The 22,988-nt window shown below is 45.2% G+C and overlaps 1 protein-coding gene across 3 annotated transcripts; it reads right to left on the bottom strand.

The window, feature by feature from the left end:
- Positions 1 to 2,203: 2,203 nt before the first annotated feature.
- Positions 2,204 to 20,717, bottom strand: Tbc1d7 (TBC1 domain family member 7). Of its 3 annotated transcripts, none has more exons than XM_076939120.1 (8): positions 20,472 to 20,717; positions 19,071 to 19,220; positions 18,036 to 18,116; positions 14,128 to 14,315; positions 9,749 to 9,886; positions 5,182 to 5,327; positions 3,523 to 3,652; positions 2,204 to 2,440 (listed from the first exon to the last, which is right to left on the bottom strand). In XM_076939120.1, the coding sequence occupies exons 2-8, from the start codon at positions 19,180 to 19,182 to the stop codon at positions 2,354 to 2,356; spliced, it is 882 nt and encodes a 293-aa protein (XP_076795235.1). In that variant the 5' UTR covers positions 19,183 to 19,220; positions 20,472 to 20,717; the 3' UTR covers positions 2,204 to 2,353. The 3 variants fall into 3 exon arrangements, with proteins under 3 accessions (XP_076795235.1, XP_034365698.1, XP_076795236.1); XM_034509807.2 differs by having other exon boundaries at positions 20,538 to 20,717; XM_076939121.1 differs by having other exon boundaries at positions 20,493 to 20,512.
- Positions 20,718 to 22,988: the final 2,271 nt, after the last annotated feature.

The raw sequence follows: 22,988 nt of genomic DNA, 5'->3' as shown, positions 1-22,988 counted from the left end.
AGAATCCACATTACAACTCCAGCCCTGGCCATGACTTAGCACCCTGGGCTTTATGTAGTCAACATTCCCCTACATCTTGACAATGTTCTAGAGAAACAGAACACAGGCACTTTTATTAGGGGGTGGGAGGAGCAGGAGCTAAACACTGAGCTCTCTCCAGATAGCCCTGCCATGAAATAGTGGGTCCCCGTGTGCTGGAGTTCTCATATAAAGAGCCCGTGCCTGTTTAGTTTCTAATAAGAAAACTATGCATGGTATCACACTAAGTCACTTTACGGACAGGTATCACCAGACTGGCTTTGACAGTGCACACATGCAAGGTGCTGTCTGGGTCCATGGCAGTACAGCAGGAGCCCACCACATGAGACCTTCTGACCTTGGGAGATCAGCAAGGAAGAAGAACTGCAGTCTCCAAGTCCACAGCCCTCAGCTGCAGGGCTCCTGCCTGGTCCCCAGTGTGCACTCAGGGCAGCCCACCTCCCCAGCATCCACAGCTGCATATTTTCAAACTCTCCTCCAGTTTAGAGGTTGCTAGTTCTTTTATATCTCCTGGGATTGGGAATCGCTAATACCAATGGATTTCAACACATCTATTTTACAAAAAAAAAAAAAAAAAAAAAAAAAAAAAAAAAAAAAAAAAGTGTTCAAATAATACATACCTACTAAAGCAAGTAACCCGTGTTGGGGAGATAGCTCAGTCCATGCAACTTTTACTATGAGGACCCAAGCTCTGCCCCCAGCACCCAGATAAAAAGCTGAACATGGTGGCATGTGGGCATGTGCTGCAATCTCCAAGCTAGTGAAGCAGAGATGGAAGGATCCCTGAGGCTCACAATCCGTCTAGCCTAGCTAACTTAACAGGCAAGCGCCAGGTCTCAAAGAGCTAACTCACAAAGCAAGGCGGATAACCATCCTGAGGAAGACCTGAGGTGGACTCCGGCCTCTACACACGTACCTAAGTGCATTCTTCCCTCACACATGGACACACACAGAGAAGGAACACACGTTCATTATCATGTCTCTGTGAATTTCACATATTCTCTATGATCACGAGAATGGACAGCACTGGGGCAGTTTCCCTTGCATGTGGGTTTTCCCTATGTCCACAAAGTTCTTCAGGTTACAGGAGTAGTTACTAAATAAATTGTTGGCAGAGAATCGTTTTTTAAAATATTAGCCGCAGGTGGCAATTTGTTTTAAAAGAGTTCTTCTGAATGGAATTCCGAGTCCATTTTTAAAGACTCCCTTTGTCTGGTACTCTGCAGACTGACCAGCTGGGCTCAGTAGCTCTGGTTCTTCTCAGCTCTTTGTGACCGGCTACTTCACACACTGAGGAGGGGCTGGGTTCTCAGAAGCATAATTCTACTTTGTCACCTCCTCCCCTCGCTGTGCAGTGGGGGATGGCGCAAAAACTGATTAACTCTCCACGTTCTTGCAGGACTGTGAGTTGAGTGAGCCTGAAACAAGGGCCCCATTTCAGTCTCAAAGTCATCAAATGCTTCATGAAGGGTGACCATTGTGTGACAGAATGTGGCCTGAGGTAACCTCCACCCCTCCCCATCCTGTGGTAGCACAGGGCCGTGGAAAGTGCACCTGACATTTAGTGATTTGTTAGAGAACACCAAGAGATCCACAAATACCAAGCAAGTGCTCTCCTAGAAGGTAAATTTAGAAGTGTTTTGTTTAATAAAATCCTAACACTCCAGAGGCTGAGGCAGGAGGACTACTAGGAGTTCAAGGCCAGCTACATAAAGAGTTCCAGAAAGTGAGGTATAGAATGAGGCCTTGTCTCAAGAAAGAAAAGACAAGGCTCCATTCCAGTTAGCACAAAGGGAGGGAACAGGTAAGGAAATGCAGGGGCTGCTTTTAAGCCAGTTTAGCCAGACAGAGCATGAGACGGCGGTTGGTTCACATTTATACACATTCCAGGGCAACAGAAGGCAAAATCCAAATCAGAGAGGCCAGGAAAAGAGAGCTGCTCTTCTTCCAGAACCAGTCCTTCCTAAGGAACTAACGTGTGTTGGTGCTCATCAGAGGGAGGCAGGGCTTCACTCTTCCCATTCACCAGAGAGCCCAGGCTGCACCTAAACAGAGCTGCCTAAGACCACAAGGAATTTCCTATTCGCCCATTTAGAACACCATCCCAGAGGTGCATGTCAGTGTCACCAAGAGATGCAGCTTCACAACACGGCCACGCTAGGCATTTTGATTAAATTATTTTACTGATTGAGGGTGGAGGGGTTACATTTTGAGCACCACAGCAAGACTGTTATTTCTAACCAGTTGGTAGACCCAGTGACATGACCAGAGTGCTCAGAGAGGGCCTGCAGACTGCCCGTGAAGTCACGAGCTGTCAGGCGGAATGCACTGGGGTCCCACAGTGCTTGTGCCACAAGTCGATGGCCTTGCTCACGATGGCATCTGAGCTGTCCTGAGGGATCTGTGAAGAACAAAGGAGTCCAAGTGAAGTCTGTGTTTGTTACTACAGGATCTCCCTTCATTTTCTGTAGCAGACCCATGTCCATGGGAGCTCTCTCTGGTTTTAGAAGGTGATAGCAGATGCAGAATGATCTAATGCACCTGGGGACACACTGAGTAGCTCTGGTGCCAGGCAACCTTCACTGCCACTCACCACTTAGCTCTGGACAAGTACTCAGCTGCCTAGGTTCAGCAGTGAAACAGGGGAACAACAGCCCAGATTCACAGAGCTGTTCCCAGGATGACAGAAGAGAGCTGTTGTTTGGCACATGCCTGGCACTACTGGCCACTAATTAGTATAATAATGGTGATTCACTTAAAATGAACACATACACACTCACTTAGCTCTGACTGTTGACCAGACTGCACTTCACATGTTAAAGAGGCCTAATTACAAACGGGGTGGGTGGATTCGGAGTCTGCTCCATGATGTACTCTACGCAGGCCCAGCCTCTTTTCTGTTTACCCAGGAGAGAATGTTCTGAGCGGGAGAAGCTGATTCAGAGGGTCCTTTTTCAGCAAGCACTAACATGATACTCAGGCACATTAACCAACCCAGCTGGGATTACACCAGAGAAGTTAAGGCAAGGAAAGCCTAAAGAACCCCCACCATGCTGTTCCCATGGCTTCTGGTTCCTGGTTTGCTCACTGGGAATTAGACTCTGCCCCAGGAGGCACGCTTGAGCAAGGGGCTTACATGCAGACCAACATCCCCAAAAGAGGAGAGGGGGACACCAATACTGTTAAGAAAAAATAACTATTTTTCCTTGCCAGGAGTGGGGTACTTGACTATAATCCTAGCACTCAGGAGGCTGAGGCAGGAGAATTACCAAAAACTGGAGGCCTGCATGAGGTATAGAGAGTTCCAGGCCAGCACAGGTTACAGCACGGGTCACCAGTTCAAACCACCACTAACAAAATCCTTTAGCAGAGTAAAAGGTAAACTATTTTATTTCTCTGAAATAATAAAACACAATAGGAAAATTCGGTTTGCTAGGCTGCCGTCATTTCCAGATTCCAACCCCAAGGAGAAAAAGCACTCACATTTTCCAGGAACTTTGTTATCTTCTCTGCACTGTTCAATGCCATGACCTTTATTTTAAAGGTTAATAATATTTCTACTGCTACAAACACCAGTATCTTACAGGATCCACTTACGACTTTATCCCAGACCCTACAAAACAGAGAGATCACCAAACTAGAGGACTGCAGAACTGAAGTTACCAGACACCTCAGATGATGAAGTAAAATCAAATGACACTCATTTTAAGTCCATGCTTCAGAGAACAACTGTGAAATAATCAGTATCAACCACATGACAGATGAGCCACTGAGAAGATTCTAGATAGAATAGCTTTAGAAGGGGGGAAAAAAGCTCACTTAAGGTTATTACTGTGCTGTAGTGCTCCAAATGCCTGCTGGGAACTGAAGAGAAGAAAGTCTTCAACTGGAGTGGACCCTGCTGCTGGACCCATGCAATGCCAGATGACTACTGCACACCACGGGACAACAAAGCAGCAAATGAAATGTCAGACGAGGTAATTTCATTGCCAGTGAGCCTGGAACCAGTTCTCTAAACATCTCCCAGGGCTCTCTCTGCACATATATGTACACATGCCTGTGTACAGGTGCACATGCACATACGTGTAAATGTGTGAAGGCTAAGGCTGATGGAGGATGTCTTTGTCTACTGTGTTCCACATTCTTTTTCAAGATAAGAGTCTCTGAGTTCACCAGTTTAGCTCAGGCTCACCAGTCGCCTGGACTGGCTGTCTAGTGAGCTGCAGGGACATGCCTGTGTCCGCGCACACCCCTGCCAGTGCTAGGTTTACAGACACACACCACCACACCTGGCCTCTTACATGGGTGCTGGGATCCAAACTCAGGTCAGCCGTTTAGACACGGAGTAACTGTACCCGCTGAGCCAGGACCCAGGAACTGGCTTGACCTACGATTACTCTAAGAGTTTGATGATTCCTGTAACTGTTGAAGTTGGTAGTAGAATCTTTATGCTAAGTTACACGTATGCCTTTAATACTTTCCATGTGTTGACTTCTTTTCTTCAAAACAACATGACAAAGACCTGGAGTTGTGGGGCTGAGACTGAGAACCACCCTTACCCCAGTGGTTCTCAGCCTTCCTAACGCAGGGAGCCTTTAGTGCACATCCTCAGGCTTGGTGACTCACAGCCATGACATCATCTTTATCCTGTTTCATAACTGTAATTTTCTGTTGTTATGAACTGTAATGTAAATATCTGTGTTTTCTAATGGTCTCAGGTGACCCCTATGAAAGGGTCATTTAACCCCAAATGTTGAGAACCACTGCCCTAACATGGGTCTCAAAGTGACTGGAGAAGCAAAGCTTGTCTCTGACAGCCTTCAGCTCTCTTGAGGATGTCATGAAACACCTAAGAAAGACAAAGGTGTCTGGTCTGCCGATCCGCCACCTGCCTGTAAGAGAAGCACTCTGGCTGCTGGACAGCTTCAGCTACGACTGCCTCATGGCATCCACACTGAGGCCCACGGTCTTCCCAGGCATGTAGTCAACAATGACTACGTTATAGTTACAGAAACTGCTAGGGAAGGTAGCTTTGAATCACCTTCTTGTTCTGGAGCAAACTCAAGTTCTGAGGGACGATCACCTAAGGGCCAGGATGTCTTTCTGACTCCAGCTCCCAGTGCGCAGTGGGGAAACATGTACCTCTGTAAACTGGACTCTGGCAGGCATCCCGCGAAGCACCTTTGGAACCAGAGATCATAAGGAAGTTTGGATACTGCAGAACATGTCTTCAGGTGACTCAGCAGCCTACTGTCTTCCAGATTCAAGTACTGTTCGAAAGCCTTGGGCTAAAGACCACATAGCAAAAGTGATTACTCGTTTCCTGTGACATAATGTCACTTCATGCTGCAACCAATGATGAAAAGGTGTACATACTGAGTGAGAGAAAGTGCTAGAAAACATGAGAACCATCACGTCAGTCCTAACCCACGCTTCTGGTTAGTACTGACAAGGGTGGCCATACTGGAACTGAACACTTCCTTGGGATGCAGGACTCTGCTCAACCCACAGGACAGTAAGTAACCAGGCAAAATGGAATAGCAGTCACCTGATACTGCACTAACCAGAACCAACAGCTATAGCAGAGTCCAAAGCAAGAGTTAGTTGTTACAGACAGCTACGAAAGGCCCATGGCAATGCTGGGTGATCTGGAGCAGCCAATCACATAATGAGATGAAAAGGGAAAGCCACAAACCTCTCATCTCAGCATTCAAGATACTGAGGTACAACGGTAGTGTCTGAGGCCAACCTGGGCTACATAGGAGAGCCTGTCTCAAGAAGCCAAAAGGATGGGCTAAGGAAACTGCCCCTCTGAGGTTAAGAGCACTTGCCACACAATCATGGGGACTGGAGTTCAGATCCCAGTGCCCATGTAACCAGCTTTGGCATCATGCATTCCTGTAACTCCCAGAGAGGCAGAGATGGGAGGACCTCAGGGGCTTGCTGGCTTCCAGCCTAGCTAAGAAAACACAAGTCCAAGTCCAGGAAGAAAGGCCATGTTAAGGGAATAGGTAGAAAAAAAATAGAGGATACCCAACGCCCTCTAGTGGCCTACACACACAAACACACACACATGCTCACCCCCTACACACATATGCACACACACACACACACACAGAGGTATATGCACACATGACCATACACTAACCATACTATTCTGGATGCCCTCCAGTGCCAAGGAAACTGAGACATAAAGGAGGACCAGAAGCACAAACTCTGCACCCAGTGCCAATACCAGTGGGAATGCCTTGGAAGGCAGAAGCAGCTGCACCCAGACCCAGCAGCTGGGCTGTCCAGTAGTGCCTCTCTTCTAAGACAAGTATAAGTGGGAGATGCAGCCACACGGGCTGGCATCAGCAATACGGCATGGAGGTGGCGCCTCCTCTCAGATTCACCCTCTTAGTTACTTAAGGAAGGGCATTTTTCATTGTGTTAGCCACAGTTTTGTTTTTAGCTTGGTGGCAGAAGCCTTTACCCACTGAGCCCTCTACCTGCTCTCTGTCTTTCTATGTCTCTGTCTGTCTGTCTGTCTGTCTGTCTCTCTCTCTCTCTCTCTCTGTGTGTGTGTGTGTGTGTGTGTGTGTGTGTGTGTGTGTTTGCCTTCATAAATGTATGTGGACCATTTGTGTGTCTGGCACCCACAAAAACCGTAAGAGGGTATCAGATTCCCTGAAACTGAAATTATAGATGATTGTGGGCTGTCATCTGGGTGCTGGGGATCAAATGTAGGTCTTCTGCAAGAGCAACAAGTGCTCTTAACCACTGAGCCATCTCTCCAGTCCTGCCCCAAACTCTAAATTCTTAATGAAGAAAAGAAAACTGGCTTCTGTGCTCCCTGGCAGTGAGAGACATTGTCACATGCTTGAACTCTAGGAAGTCTGAAAGAGGCTATGACGTGGTCCCAGGACACAGCACGCCACAGCACATCACACAGTCAGTCAGCTGTCATAAGGACACAGCACATCACACAGTCGGTCAGCTGTCATAAGGACGCAGCACACAGTCAGTCAGCTGTCATAAGGACGCAGCACACTACAGCACACAGTAGGTCAGCTGTCATAAGGACGCAGCACACTACAGCACATCACAGCACACGGTCGGTTGGGAGCACTACATCTTCTCTCACACTTTAATTTTTTAATTATTTTCAAGATTTACTTATGTTTTAAAGATTTACTTATTTTATTTATTTATTGTGTGATTATGAGTATACACTATAGCTGTCTTCAGACACTCCAGAAGAGGGCACCGAATCCCATTACAGATAGTTGTGAGCTGCTATGTGGTTGCTGGGAACTGAACTTAGGACCTCTAGAAAAGCAGTCAGTGCTCTTAACTGTGGAGCCATCTCTCCAGCCCTGAGATTTACTTAGTTTATTTTCTGTGTGTGAGTGTTCTGCCTGCACGTATGTCAAAAGTGGACATCAGATTCCCTGCATCTCTAAAGCAGCAGCCTATGCTTTGTGGGAACAGATAGCAAAGGAAAGTCATGAAAGTATAAAAAAATGTCAGACCAAGGTCATAAAAGCGTGGCTATAACAAGAACCTAGGTTCTTTGCTTTGTGGTGGAGGCTGAGACAAGAAGATCACAAGTTCAAAGCCAGCTTGGGCAACTTAACAGGACTTTGCCTCAAAATAAAAAAGTAAAGAAAGGAGCAAAGCCCTGGACTTCATTTCCAATGCCTCTCTCTCCCACCCACCACATCTCCCCATGCCTGCTCTCAACAAACAAAAGGAAAGGGCTGGAATTCAGCTCTTGTCTAAGATTTCCTGAAGCCCAAGATTCCGGGGGTGGGTGGGGAGAAGGTGAACCAGTAAATAAACCTGTAACTCTTGATCCTACTGGTAGTGAGCTGAGCATCAGGAATGGGAGTTAGGGCAGCCACTGTATCGCCTTCAGCAAGGGACTTAGCTTCTCTGAGGTGCAGTGCCCTCAGCTGCACAAACAAGGAGTTATGAGTTAAACTCACTAAAAGTCAGACTGTGTGAAATGCACAATGGTCCTGACATACTAAGCTAGATGAAGAGCAGAGCTGGCTGCTAGGAGAAGCCATGTGTTACAGACACATGCTGAGGTATGAAATCCACCATGTCTGACGCCAGTCAGACAGAAGGTAGATGAGTCAGAGCTAAGCTTAAATGGTTAGAGCATTTTAAAAAGTCAAGGGGGAAAATATGGCGAAGGGGTGGGTTTTTCTCTTTCAGATAGGGAGGCATATAGCCCAGGCTGGTCGGATATTCCTGGTCCTCTGCCTCAGTCTCCTGAGTGCTGGGATTATGGGTAACATGCAACTAAAGAAATATGTTTTTACCAGTTGTGGAGTCGGTAAGGGATACAGAAAACATAAGCATGAAAAGAGAAAACACTGACAGACCCCACGTATGAAGCTTACAATCTTTAAACAACAAACAGGAATATTACTACACTAAAAATAATATGCGGAATATGTTGGTGACTCTTACAAAGAAAAAAGTCAGGTATGGCAGAGCATGCTCGGAGGATCACCCTCAATCTGCATAGCAAGTTCAAGGCTAGCCTAGGCTACATGTAATCCTGCCTCAAAACATACACACACACAGACACAAACACACACACACCACACACACACACACACACACACACACACACAAAGAAGCAAAAAACAAACAAACAAACAAAAAATCCAATAGAGATCTTCAAAGCTGACCAACTTCTCTGGCCCTCAGAGTTGTCAGGCAGAATGAGAGGGTGTGGTCACTGCCTGAGGACAGAACTGGGAACCTGACACCTGAGCAGCAGAGTGGAAAGCAGGCAGACTCAGGGCCTGCTTGCCAAGTTAAAATGTAAATCTACCCAAACTAAGTAAGGAGATTTTAAGTACAACACCCCAGATACTGCTCATGAGTTTCTTACAGCACCTCCTAGGGGACGCTCACCCACGAATGCGCGTGGATAAAGAGCAAGGGCCTGTTTACCATCTGTGGGGCTATTAGACTTAATTACAGCAAATTTGTAGGAGGAAACGCTGAGTGAATTAGGTAGGAAAGTGATTGTAAATGAGAGGCTGTCAATCCCAGCTACAATCACAATTGCCTAAGGCTTTGAAACATTCACATTCTAGGCCCCACACTGAGACTCAGATTTAATTGTGGAAAGGTAATGAGAAATTTTCAACCATCTGAGTACTAACAGGAAGTCAGAACTGAAAGCAATGAATGAGCCTAGAAATTCCCCAAGTGCAGAGTTGCAGATGACACACAAGGGCAGGGCCCACGTGTAGACCAATACACTCCGTTGTGTTATGTTCATGCATGTACATATGTGCATGCTGGAGGCTGTATGTGAGAAGAGACAAGTTCCTGTCACCAGGCTTTCCATACATGTGGGCAGACAGAAACCCTAACATGGAGGGACCATTCTAGATAAGCCAGTGGGTCTGGACCAGGATCAGGAATCCTCCAGAGCAGGTGGGGCCTACAGGTGAGTCCACCCCATGGAGACCCGGCAGTTCCGGGTTGCCTTTGTCCTCCAATAGCAGATCCGAGTGGCTGCAAAGAAGACATAGGGCCCATTCTGTGGGAAATACTTTCTTGCCTTTCGCAGAAAACACATCTTCTAGGATCGCTGTCCACTCATCACAGCAGCAGCAACTGGGGTAAGAGTGCTCTCTGACACTGCCCATTTCCCAAGAACACTCCCATCAAAACAAAAAACAACAAAACTCCTCACCAGCTGAGGTAAAGTGTCCCGGTACTTGTGACTCAACTGCTTCACGAAGCATCTGGTGATCCAGTAACAGTCCACGCTGTCTTCCACCATCTCTTCCATGGCTTTAGCAATGGCAAGAAAGACTTCATCCTCCGGCTCCTGAAAGATGAACAATAAATCTCAAGAGGGAGGCAGCAGAAAGGAAGGTAGATTTCTTCACTGAAAACCTAATACTGCCCTCTGCTCTTGAAGAGCCCACATTAATACATCAAAGAGGGATCTGAGGCAGAGTGTGTCAATGAGGAGAAGCAGGGGACAGGAATGATGGGCAGCTCCAGAGATCCATGGGAGACAGCGTAGCTGAACAACAGCTGGCTTTTGCATGGAGTCAGCTGCAAGAGCAGGTCAGGCAGGGTCTCTCTCCACCCAGCCAGTCCCCAGCTAGACCAGGGTTCCTTCAGAGGGACGTGAGACACAAGCCACTTTGGAATGTGACAGGACATAACTTATGATGAATACCAAGGGACTCCACATGAGCTCACAAAACATCTGATTTATATTAAAACTTACACACACCTTTAGAATGCTTTTCTACTTAAAAGTTTAAACATCCTAAAACCAGAATTTTTTTTAAATATTTATTTATCTTATGTATATGAGTACACTACTGCTGTCTTCAGACACACCAGAAAAGGGCATCAGATCCCATTACAGATGGTTGTGAGCTACCATGTGGTGGTTGCTGGGAATTGAACTCAGGACCTTTGGAAGAGCAGTCAGTGCTCTTAACCCCTGGGCCACATCTCCAGCCCCTAAAACCAGAATTTTAGGAAACCAAAGAATGACATTTCTCAGATATTCAAAAATGAAAATAAATCCTCAAGAAATTTTCAACAGAGAAATCTTATAAAAACTGAAACCCTATGTGGAAAGTTATTCTGTTTTCAAATATTGCCATCAACACCAAAACCAAACAAACCAAAAACAACTTACATTTTCATCTAGGCTTTCATAGTTTGAAATTTAAAAAAAAAAAAAAAGATTTATTTATTTATGTATATGAGTACACCATTGCTGTCTTCAGACACACCAGAAGACGCCATCAGATCCCATTACAGATGGTGTGAGCCACCATGTGGTTGCTGGGAATCGAACTCCAGACCTCTGGAAGAGCAGTCAGTGCTCTTAACTGCTGAGCCATCTCTCCAGCCCTCTTAATGTCTTTTTAATCTTAAAAGTTTCAAATTGGGGCACTCAGCAGTTAAGAGCACCGACTGCTCTTCCAGAGGTCCTGAGTTCCGATTATACATATACACATTAAGAAATACCCTTCTATTCCCCTGAGAAGCCCCAAGTTAGATGATAATTCCTGTTTTAACAAAAGGCACTTCATTCTTAGGCTTTCTTTCAGCTTGCTAATATCCACAGAATGTAAGAATCATAAGAAATGTATTTTTCCAAACATCTTATTACAGTATTAGAGAATACAAAAGGAGCAAGAAGAAGAGAAAATCTTCCTCTCTAGGGATTCCACAGAGTCCTAGGCCTGGTCTGGGTGACCCTGCAGGTGACATGTCACTGGCTGTTCCTCCTCACTCTGACCAGGTGAGGAAGACTAGCATGCTTCGCCCAGCTGTATCCAAGCTGGGCCCTCACAAACTCTTACTACCTCATAATAGCACAGGTTGGGGGCTGTGTGTGTAGAGAAAGATGGGGAGACCGAACCTCATTCCCATGTTCAGACAGTGCACCCGAGGCTGCAGGGAAGGTGTCTTGGTCAGAGCATGGACCAGTGAGTAGGGATGAGGTGGAAGCCATGCCTATAATTTAGATTTAGGTTTCTTACACTAACAGAATAGCTAACCTTATTCAATATGTAATTCAAGAACTCAGAGCCCTTCCAGGAGCTTGGGCCTGCAGTCTCAGCTGACCAGGAAGCCAAGGTAGGAGGTCTGCGACTGGGCCACTGAGCAAAAGGTAAAGTAAAGGACGGAAGAGCGTGGAGATGTGGGTCAGTGGCGCAGCACTTGCCTGGCACCCGAGGAGGAGGACAGATGCAGCTCAGTGGTGCAGCACTTGCCTGGCACCCGAGGAGGAAGACAGATGCAGCTCAGTGGTGCAGCACTTGCCTGGCACCTGAGAAGCCACAGACTCAGTCCCTGAACCACAGACACAGAGCTCATGTGGTGCCTCTGAGTGACAGGAAAATGAGACTGTCCTAAGCACCACTTAACATTTGGGGTTCTTCTCCCTCTTCATGAACGTAATGATAAGAGTGGTGGCCTTTATCGGTGCTAATTTGTCACTCTATCATTAACTCCTTACATCTGTAATTGGATATAATAAGTCATATATAAAATAAGTCAATTAATTTTTGAGGCTGAGATGTCACTGTGTAGTTGCTCTCAAACTCAAGATCCTCCCTTCTCAGCCCTGACTCCTGGGATTAGAGGTGGGTGAGGTCACGCCTGGCTCAAAGCCCAGGCTCAGTAAAAACAAATTTTGTAGATAATCAAAGATTGCATGCAAACCCTTGCTTAAAAAATTCACTCTGTTTTCCCCAGATAAATAAAACCTTCATTAAAATATACAGACAACTGCAATAAAGTAGCCAGGAGTGGCTGGCAACATTGGAGCATACAGGAAAACAAGCCAGAAGCAAATATCTTAGCATAATGGGAACTTTTTAATATCTGCAACTGTCACAGGAAAGGCTAAAATGAACTTGTAACATGGGGTTGGAATTGGATTTATTATAATACACAGAGATATACACTAATATGTAAAGGCTGGGGTACAGCTCAGCAGCCGGGCACTTGTCTGGCATGTGTGCTCTGGGTTCCAGGCCCAGCAGCTATATTGTGTGTGTGTGTGTGTGTGTGTGTGTGTGTGTGTGTAGAGAGAGAGAGAGAATGAGAGAGAAATTGGCATGTATGAATATATATCTATAGATATAGATAGATATATAGATATATAGATAGATATAGATATAGATATAGATATAGATATAGATATAGATATAGATCTCAGGGACTCCTACTGCCTGAAGCTGGAGTATCTCCATTCCACCTTCACCCTTCAGTCATGTACACAGGTGGAGGGCATGATACAGGCCCCAGGCCCTAGAGAGATTTACATACTAATAAGGTACCTGAAGGACAGAGGGTGGAGCCAATTAAGCATTCCTTCCCAGTCCTTCCCCCCTCTTCCCCTCCCTATTTAACTCAGGTCCTCCCTGGGTTTTTGGGGGTGTGCATCCACCATCCATCATGCCAATAAACCAGTTTTGGAAACCCAAGGACTTCCTCGTGTGTTGGGGCCGAGCCATGAGGAACCGTGGAGAGGCCTTTAGTTAGTGAGCAGCCAGGCCTAACTTCCAGCTGGAGGAACCCAGGGCATTCCCAGACTACACACAGCGTGGCGTGAGGAACCCTGTGGTTCCCCCAGCCAATTTTTACCTACAGACCCAGCCCAAGTCAGAGGTGTCCACAGCAACATGTCAACTCAGTGTAATCCACAGTCCAAAATCAAATCTTTAGCCAGCCTTTTTATTTGTGATAAAGGGCATCCCTAGAAAAACTGGGCACATATGGAAGGAGCCTGTGGGTGAGACTGAGTACTGTCACTGTGCTAACTTCAGAACTCTGTCGTGCTTGCCTACAGTGGTACCTTGTCTCCACAAAGAGCACACAGAAAGAGCCAAAGCAACGGCGTCACGACTGGATCTTGCTTTCTTCTGGCTTACACAAATAAGTATCTGTGCATAGCCAGAAATGAGGCACATGCCTATAATCCCAGCCCTCAGGAGGCAGAGGCAGAAGGATACTGAGTTGGAAGCTGGCCTGTACTACATACATAGGAAAACTTTGTCTCAAAGGGAAAAAGAGCTGGGGTTGGAGAGATGGTGCTAGCTGCTCTTTCAGGAGACGAGGGTTTAGGTTGGTTCCCAGCACCACATGGTAGCTCACAAGCATCTGTACTGGGATCTGAAGCCCTATTTTGGTATGTTTGAAGACAGTGACAGTGTGCTCATATATATAAAAATAAATAAATAGATCTTTAAAAATAATTAGCAATAATTCATTCATAAATAACACTTTACTAAGATTTGGGGAGGAGGAATGGGATAAGGAACTGTGGGAGGGCAGACCAGGAGGAGGGTAATGAGTGGACTGTAAAAAAAACTAAAGTAGTAGTAATAATAATAATAATAACAACAACAATAATGGAAGCCAGAAAAAAAAAGTCTTAGTGGCATAGCTCAGTGGTAGAATGCTTGCCTAGCATTCATGAGGACCTAGGTATGATGCACGCCTCTGCAAACACATTAATAGACAAAACAAAAAAATAATTCTTAGAAAAGGGGTGGCATTGAATGTCAAGTGACAACAAGCACTCACCAGAGGAAAAGAGGGACTTCGAGGCAGCTTCCCCGACTCAAGCTGATACATGCGAAGATACACTTCCACCTGCGTCGTGGCATCACTGATGAAGCGCACAACTGTCAGGGCATGGAGGACGTCACAGTACTGGTCTTTGCGATAGGCCATCACCTGGGCATGAGAGTCATGGTGCGGAGGCAAGATGCCTACAGGAGACAGGGCAGGAAAGGGGCATGCTGAGACACCCACCCAAATCCCTCCGCTAGTGAAAAGAATCCCCCGTGAGGAACAGCCCCACAGCTGAGGTCACACAAATAGTGACCATGTAGATTCCCTCTAGAAAGTCTCACTCCAACAATCGTAAACGTTAAGAGCTTTGGAAGACGCTGATGTTAGAGAGAAATGGGATGGCACCACAAAAGCCTTTGAACAAGCACGTGACATAGTTCCAAGGCAATAACCACACCAGCTGTAATGATGGTTTAACTCAGAGCCTGGCTAGTGGCTGAGGGCACTGTTAGCTCCTGGGGCCCTTGGCCTCCTACATCTCAGAACAATATGTTGAGTCCTTTTCCTCGGTTTATCCTCACTAGTTAAAGCTTATCTACCGAACGGTCTTCATCAATAAGGCCAGCGTACATTGTATTTCTGTGACATTTTGTGGTTGTTACTTAACTATGCTGCCTGCTATAAAACTATAAAACTCTCTCTCTCTCTCTCTCTCTCTCTCTGTGTGTGTGTGTGTGTGTGTGTGTGTGTGTGTGTGTGTATGTAGGTCAGAGAACAACTTTGTGGAGTGAGTTCTCTCCTTTCACCTTTATGTGGGTGTCTGGTATGTGAACTAAGGTTACCAAGCTTGTGCAGCAAGCACTTTCACTCAGGGTCTCATCTCATGACTTCCCTGTGTGTTTATAAATAAATGGTATCATGAAAACCATGGGCAGACAACCAGCTCCATCTCAGATCAGCTAACACCAGGGCTCTCACCAGTGTTTCGGTCTACAGGGCAGACCAGCCCAACACCAAATATTCCCCAAAGAATCAGAGCCCCAGGCAATAGGAAATGGATTATAGAATGGTAACAATGCATTGTTAAGGCTCAGTTTTGATATAAACAAAATTTTCACTTTATTTATTCCAGTCCCATTAATGTAATGAGACAGTGCAGAGTCAGAGAGTCTGGGGTCAAGACTCTTGGGTTTGAGGTCTAACTACATACAGTTCACTAACTTGAACATTCTCAGCAATTCCTTCTGTTTACTGTGCCTCATCTTCTCCCCATCTGAAAATTAGACATAATAGTGTCTAAACCCACAAGTTGTTGTGATGAAGAGGCAAATTCATAAAGCACTCGATAAAGTGCTCTGGCACATGTGTGTCAGGCACAGGTGTGTCTAGCACATGTGTGTCAGGCACAGGTGCATCAGACACAGGTGTGTCAGGCACAGGTGTGTCCAGCACATGTGTGTCAGGCACAGGTGTGTCCAGCACATGTATGTCAGGCACAGTTGTGTCCAGCACATGTGTGTCAGGCACAGGTGTGTCTAGCACATGTGTGTCAGGCACAGGTGCATCAGACACAGGTGTGTCAGGCACAGGTGTGTCCAGCACATGTGTGTCAGGCACAGGTGTGTCCAGCACATGTATGTCAGGCACAGGTGTGTCCAGCACATGTGTGTCAGGCACAGGTGTGTCCAGCACATGTGTGTCAGGCACAGGTGCATCAGACACAGGTGTGTCAGGCACAGGTGCATCCAACACATGTGTGTCAGGCACAGGTGTGTCCAGCACATGTATGTCAGGCAGTTTATTTGACTGTGATTCGCCTTTGACGCAAAACCCCACAGACCAATTATTCTAAAGGACATTTTGGGAAATAGCAGTTAGACAAGCTCAACACTTTTCATGCATAAAACATGGTTAAGTGTTTTTTCCTGATATAAACTCAGTGTGTCTGAGGGGTTCTGTACCAGGTTCTCAGAGCAGTCAAGGGAACACACTTAAATGTCCTCCATATCTGGGCTGCTACAGACTGAAGAGCTATAGCTGACCTACCAGAGGCAGCAGATTGTCAAGAGTGTCAACTCTTAGACCTGTGTCTAAGAGTTCACCCCCAAAGCTCTCTCTGACATTTACCTAACATAGTACGAGAAAGGCAGCATCCATAGAGCCCAGAGCAACCAAACCCGGACTATAAAGAGCCCTTTATTCTGTGACAGTTCTGCATTTCCAGTGCCTCTGACTGTGGCAGAGAAACAACAGTGGCTTAGGTGATAAAGAAGGTAAGAAAAACTGAGATCAAAAAACAACAACAAATAAAACAGTTGGGCCTTGGCACTCAGGAAGTGTCACATGCACAACATAACATCTTCCATTAATAAGACATACAGGGCATCCCGTAAGAAATGAACACTGGTGATAATTGCCTAAAATGTACCCTTAGAAGAAGTTTACTTTGATGACTACAAAGTTTTTATGTAAAATTTAAGGAAAAATAATTCTCTAAGGAAAATTTAAACAGTTATCATGACTTTTGTAGATGGTCACCACACACACCAACCCAGACAGAGATGAGCGCACCAAAGCTGCCAAGATGCTCAACAACAACAACAACGCCATCTTGAAGTGCTTCCTAGCTTGCATTCTTTTGTGGCTGCCTTATTGCACGGCCACACTGAGGGCTGCAGATTTCTCAGGTTCTGAAATATACAAACAGGGCATGAGCTCTGTTACCTAGCCCCGCCCCTCAACGGAGCCCTTCACGTGAGTTCTACAAATACAAGTGTTAATTCTTTGTCTATCACCGGCCTTAGGAAAGTATTTTAGGCCCCCAGAGTCTATGTCCATCCAGGATAGTAAGACTTCCCTCAGGACCATTCTAGAATTACTGTACATAATTTATGTAAACTATTTACGTTGGTGATGGAACCCACCGATGCCCAGTACACAGAGGTAGTCCATATTCCTCATAAAGCTCCATCCTCACCCCGACTCACAGTGAGTAAACCCCAGCTGCTTAAGAAAGAAATGGAGGATGATAATGAACGGGGATTAGATGCTCCAGCAGGCTCAGCAATGATGGGAAAAGTCCAGGGCTCAAAGGGATGCTGCCAGCTGCTTGTGGCAGACGCCGAGTCAGCTCTCCTTCCTTGGCCGCCCAGTTCTGAAATCCTCTCACACTTGTAGGCAGAAAAAGACTCTGATTCCATTTTTTGTTCATTTGTTTTTGTTTTGCTTGTTTTGAAATCTGTCACATCACTTTTATTTCAAAGGATAAAGGGGCATTTATGTAACTCCCTTAGCGTCAGAACATTATCCTCTACCACTGAGAGTCACAGAATACAATGCGCTAAAGACTAAAACCTAAGAGTAATTTAGCTCAAGATGTCTCTGGACAGATGGAAAACTGGAGGCCAGCATGGCCTTTCTCCTGGCTAGCCTGCTGAGAGTAAAGACAGCCAGTTCTTCTTTCTCCCACCCCAGTGTTCATGCCTGCTGATGTGATTACCTAAAGCACACACCTGCATAGAACTGATTTTGATGGCTACAAAATCTTCGTGTTAAGATTTAAGACAGAAAAATATTATGGGGAAAAACTAAAATAGCTGTCAGTGCTTTTGAAGATGGTGACCACAGAGATGCACTAGATACCTGAGTGTACAAAGGCTTTACTTCAGGAACAAATATTATCTTCTCCACTGCCGTTAATAAGCAGAGACTCCAAGAGAAATCGTTAATATACTTCTGCTGAAGTCACGAGCCGAAAGGCTTTTACAGTGAGCAGTAATTGGGCCTCCTGAGGAAGACCCAATAATCAGCAAAGAATCTAAGCAAATGCTCCTTTTGTGTCAGATGACAAAGGATCCCATTCAACACATTTGAAATCAAATCCTCCCTGCCCCGCCCTCCACTCCTGGGTCTCATACCTAGAAGCACCTTCCATACCAATGCACGGTACATGGATGGGAGAGGGAACCTCTGGCTAAATGTGCAAAGCTTCTCGACGTCTAGAGGAAGGAAAAGAACAATTAGAAATATCCCACGGGCTTACAGCACCTGAAAGTGCAATTTCACTTCTTAAAACTGTCTGGCTCAGACGTGCCTGCAGGAGAAATCCAACGCATAACCAGCAGCAAATTTAGGGAAAGCCATAGAATTAGCCATTTCTAATCTACATCTTCTACCAACTAAGCCATCTAAACCAGCACTTTTGCAGCACGGAGTGTATTTTGCATCTGTCACTGCATCCTCTCTAACATCACTAAACTTACTAATCACAGAACCACGTGGGGAGACAGTGTGGCTCAGTGGCAGAGCATGCCTTAGCATGTGCTAGGCCCTGGGTTCCACTCCCAGCTCTTCCAACAACAAGAAGCACTTAAGTTTGTTTTTACCCTATGGTTCTGTTTTACTGTAAAAACGGGTCTTTATTATTGTTGGCTTAAGATAAATTAAATATAAATGTGTACTGGAGGATTAGCTTCCACAAAAAAATAAATCATAACCAGGGTTCTTGCAAAGTTGACCTAGAAACCAAGGTGCTATGTCTAGAAATTGAGAGGAAATAGATAAATTTAATTAAAAAAAAAAAAAAAAGAACTGATTTCTGTTTAAAGGTGAAGGTGTCTTACTATTTATCCCCTGACTGTCTTAGAACTCTCCATGTAGACCAGATGCCCTTAGACTCAGATCCCCTGCCTCCGCCTCCAGACTGCCAGGATCAATGTTTTACACCATCACACTAAGCAGTGTCCAGTTCTTAAGAAGCTTTACAAAATCTTCTGCCTCTCAATGAATTTGAAAAGGTTTCAACTTTTCTCAAACTACACCACTCTGATACTATGGTTTTACACACACACACACACACACAAATACAACACGTAATAAGTACTGCTTTGAATCCCTTATGGTAATATTTACCTGGTAACTTCAAACAAATGAGCCTAAGCAGTGAGACTCACCCAAACGGTCATCTTTCAGGAGGATTTCCAGTGATTTCTTTTCTTCAACTCCACGAAACCCAACTTTTTCATAGTAGACTGAACGAAAGTTCCTCTGAGAGTCGTCAGTCATGTTTCATCCTTAGAGGAATTTTTTTTTTTTAAGTGAGCCTAAAACCAAAGAAATAAGAATTGGGGAGACATTAAGTGGTTTTTCTCTGACTTTTCAATAAATCAAACATGATAAATTGCCTGCCCCTAAGCAAGGAGCATTAAATCTTTGAATTCACACAACCCTATCCTGCCTTCCTTATTCATCTTGGTCAAAGATACAGATATGAAGATATCGGTTAGTGTCCTCCAGGTTACTAAAATAGGGGGCACAGAAGAGAGCCTCTGGGGTTCATTCTTTACTTATGAGAAACCCTAGCACGATGAAATACCTTGTACTTGTGAATGAACAAAATAGATAAATTAGAAAAGCAGGCAGGTTATGTTATATAAACGGAGCTAACCAGCAGTGTATACTAATTCTGCTTCCAATTTTACAACTAAGGTCTCACTAAGTAGGCCCAGCCTGGCCTCAAACTCAAGAGATATTCACCTCTGCCTCCTAAGTGCTAGGATAAAAAGTGTGGACCATGGCTCCAGATCCAAGATAGGTATGTTTTTTAAAATAAGAGGAGACATCCAAAATATTAACAAGTTATTCAGTTAGTAAGATTCTAGGTGACTTTAATTTTCTTTTGTTTTGCTTAGCTGTGCTCTCAAAAATGGGCATTTGGAGAAATTAGAAGGAAAAAAAAATGCCTAAGTCCTGCCCTTATTTTTTCTTCCTGTAAACACAATTCTGTCAAATGTAATTATCAAAATACAAAAGTCCAACACAGAAACAGCATTAATGTATAACCAGAAGACAGTCAAAATCTGGCAAGACCACTCAAATCATCTCGGAAGCAGTCTTTGTGATACTAATGGTAAACCAAAAGATCAAACTAGGTTAGTGAGCCAGGCACTAAAGATGCAAACATTCTTCCAAAGAATAAAGTCCTCAGCTAATAAAAGCCCCGGAGACATTCCCCAAATAACCAGGGGAGGTTGGATTTCTTGTTGGGAGTTTCTGTTACGGAAAAGATTATAATTCATTTTTATAAAAAGCTATTTAGAATTTAGAATTGTCTTTTAAAAGTTCCACGAACTCTTTAAAGCTGTTTTTAAAACCCCAAATATTAAAATGCAAAATCTGTAGTTTTGAGGGGTTTTTTTGCTTTTTTTTTTTTTTTTTTTTTTTTTTTTTTTTTTTTTTTTTTTAAAGCATTCGCTGCCCCTGTTGTCTGAGAACAGCATTCCTGAGACTGCACAGTGATGGCAAAAGCATGGCCCTGAAAGACGCGCTGTCAAACCCTGCTCAGGTGACTCCACCTGCGGGAAAGGTGCCCGCACCCGGTGAAGTCCCAGGCCCCGCTCTCCCGGCTATGCACGCTTCACCTCTAGTAGAGCAAACCCGGTTCAGATTAAGAGATCCGGGAGGAGGCAGAGAGCAGGCCGGGAACGGTGGGCTACAGGCGGGCAGGTGGAACCATAAACGTCAAGGCCGAGCGAGCGAGGGGAGCGATGCCGCTGGACACTCGACCCGGCCCTCTCCGCCGCTAACTCCCGCCGCCGGATGTGACGTCGCGCCGAATGCGCGTGCGCAGAGAGCATCTGCGGGAAGCCCCACCCACACGCGGATATTGAAGTGGTAAAGCTGGAGGAGCTGAACGGTGGTAGTGGGCTGAGGATCCCTGCGTTCGTATGTATCGACGTCTGCCCCTCTCACCTTGATCTCAAGACCCTGGTGATCGTCTCCCCTCCGTTCAAGCGCTCCTGCTTAGGGCACTCTTCTTCGGCCTCCATAATCCTGCCCAGTGAAAACCGGGATCCCTCAATCAGTGTTTCTCTCACCTCGCTGGGTGGAAAATTGGAAACTAGCCTTTACCTATTGATTGGGCTGCACTGTTTCTCCCAAACGTCCAAAGTGACTATGAAGAAACAAATCAGTAAGTCCTCAGATATTGAAAACTGAGTGATGGACAGGAGAGATGGCTCGGCAGTCAAGAGCACTTACTGCTTTTGTACAGAACCTAGGTTCAAGTCCCAGCACTCACTTGGACTCACAACCATCAGTAACTCCAGTTTCAGGAAATCCAAAATCCCTCTTCTGATTTCTGCCAGTACTAGGCACGAGCATGGTGCACATGCACGCAGACAAAACATGTATACACAAATATTTAAAAACAAAAAACAGTAGACCCCAATGACCAAGGAAAGAGAGGCAAAACCATTTGTTCATGGTTTACTATGCTCAAGGGGCAGCTACTCAGTCAGACCTGGTAGAATGCCAAGTGTGCAGCCAATTAAGGCTGCTTGCTTGGGGGGAAGCTGTGAGCCACTGGACAGACGTGGGGCATCCTGTTTGATTTGTCATGGAGAGCATCTTCTTTGGCCATCCCCAGGCAGCACCGAATTGGAAGCAAGGACTAAATTAGGGAACTATTAGGAAGATCTAACTGTTGGGGACAGACTACTGAGTTGCTTCTTGGGTTGTTTAGTCACAGTCTAAGAACCTAGTTACAGAGGATGGGATGCCCTCTTTAGCTTTCCTTGGACACCAGGCACAAATGTGGTATATAAACACACAAGCAAGCAAAACACCCATACAAATAAAAAAATATTTTAATATAAACCTGTATATAAGAAGAAAATGAAGTTAATAATACACTAACTACGAATGAGCTCATCATTGGATTTAACAGATAGAGTACTCTTTAAGCATTAAAATTAATACTTACTGTTTATTTTACAGGTCTGTGGCCTGGGGAGTATAGCAATGCCTGGGAAGGCTTAAACCACTGTGGTTTGAAAAGCAATCTTCCTGAGAAAAGATGGTTCAGAGATGTGCCTGGCTCTTTAACAGACTGCCAGACTCATGTTTTGATGACATTATTATATTAACTTTAGTTGCTCCTCAAAAAAAGTACTTTTTATTTCAGTTAAATTTCACAAAATGTATTGCCAGTCTGCTTTACTTGTCATGACATTAAAAGTTACAGGAAAGTTAGAAATCACAATCAGATATACGGGTGAGGTGCATTGTGGGTAAGATGGGTGTAGAATTTTAAAATAGAGGAATGAGAGGTGATTGGGTCACACAGCCATGCCACTCCCAACCTTGCCTTCCACTGCCATCCTGACTTCCTCCATTCTGTCTTTTCCTCCATTCCTCCACTCAGTCTTTCTTAAGCAGTCCTTTGGGGTAGCTACTCAAGCTGCATTTACTTCATCTAAACCTAGGGCAAGCCATAACTTAGGCAGACTCCTTCTTCTTACCTCTGACATAGAGCTCTTAGTGACACAGTCACCATAAAGTGCTGGAAGGATTGGTGGCCCAAGGGGACATATGTGGTGGCAGCAAAGGGAGGGCCTCTAACTGCCTATCACTGTCATTTGTGATAAGCTGGTGAAGTGGGCATTATTTCCTTTGTCCCAGACAATTTCAGAAACCCACAATCTGTCTGATTCCTCAGACCCACCCTGAGGTGCTCCCTAAACCTGCTGCCCTCATCCGAGTCTCTGTCCTCCTGTATCCAGGTCTGATTTTCTTCCATGGCTCTCATCGTCATCTAACACTGTTTAATTTATTAGGCTGTCTCCTCCCGCCCACCAGAACAACAGCCCCACAAGGTCAGAAATGTGTGCTTTTCTAATGAAAGCATCCTGTGAACAGGGCCTGGCACACTGTGTTTACTGTGGATGCTTATTGACCGAAAGGGATCCCACACAATGCATGGGAGATCACTCTTTATTAAAGTCGTCTATTTAGGCCATGAGCTGTTAAACGTCATTGCTAGTCGTCTCCTATCACAACACGGGCTTCAGCAGTCCTTTAGAGACGGCTCA

Source organism: Arvicanthis niloticus, chromosome 8 (genome assembly GCF_011762505.2).
Source record: "Arvicanthis niloticus isolate mArvNil1 chromosome 8, mArvNil1.pat.X, whole genome shotgun sequence".
NCBI lineage: Eukaryota > Metazoa > Chordata > Mammalia > Rodentia > Muridae > Arvicanthis > Arvicanthis niloticus.
Note: the sequence above shows the minus strand (reverse complement) of the source record. Positions and strands in the feature narration are given on the sequence as shown.

Coding starts and splice junctions, on each gene's coding strand:
- Tbc1d7 (XM_076939120.1), bottom strand. CDS start 19,182: ATGACTGACGACTCTCAGAGGAACTTTCGTTCAGTCTACTATGAAAAA. Junction 18,117..19,070: donor CCTGAAAGATGACCGTTTGG/GTGAGTCTCACT, acceptor TCCTTCCTCTAG/ACGTCGAGAAGCTTTGCACA. Junction 14,316..18,035: donor GGTATGGAAGGTGCTTCTAG/GTATGAGACCCA, acceptor TGTCTCCTGTAG/GCATCTTGCCTCCGCACCAT.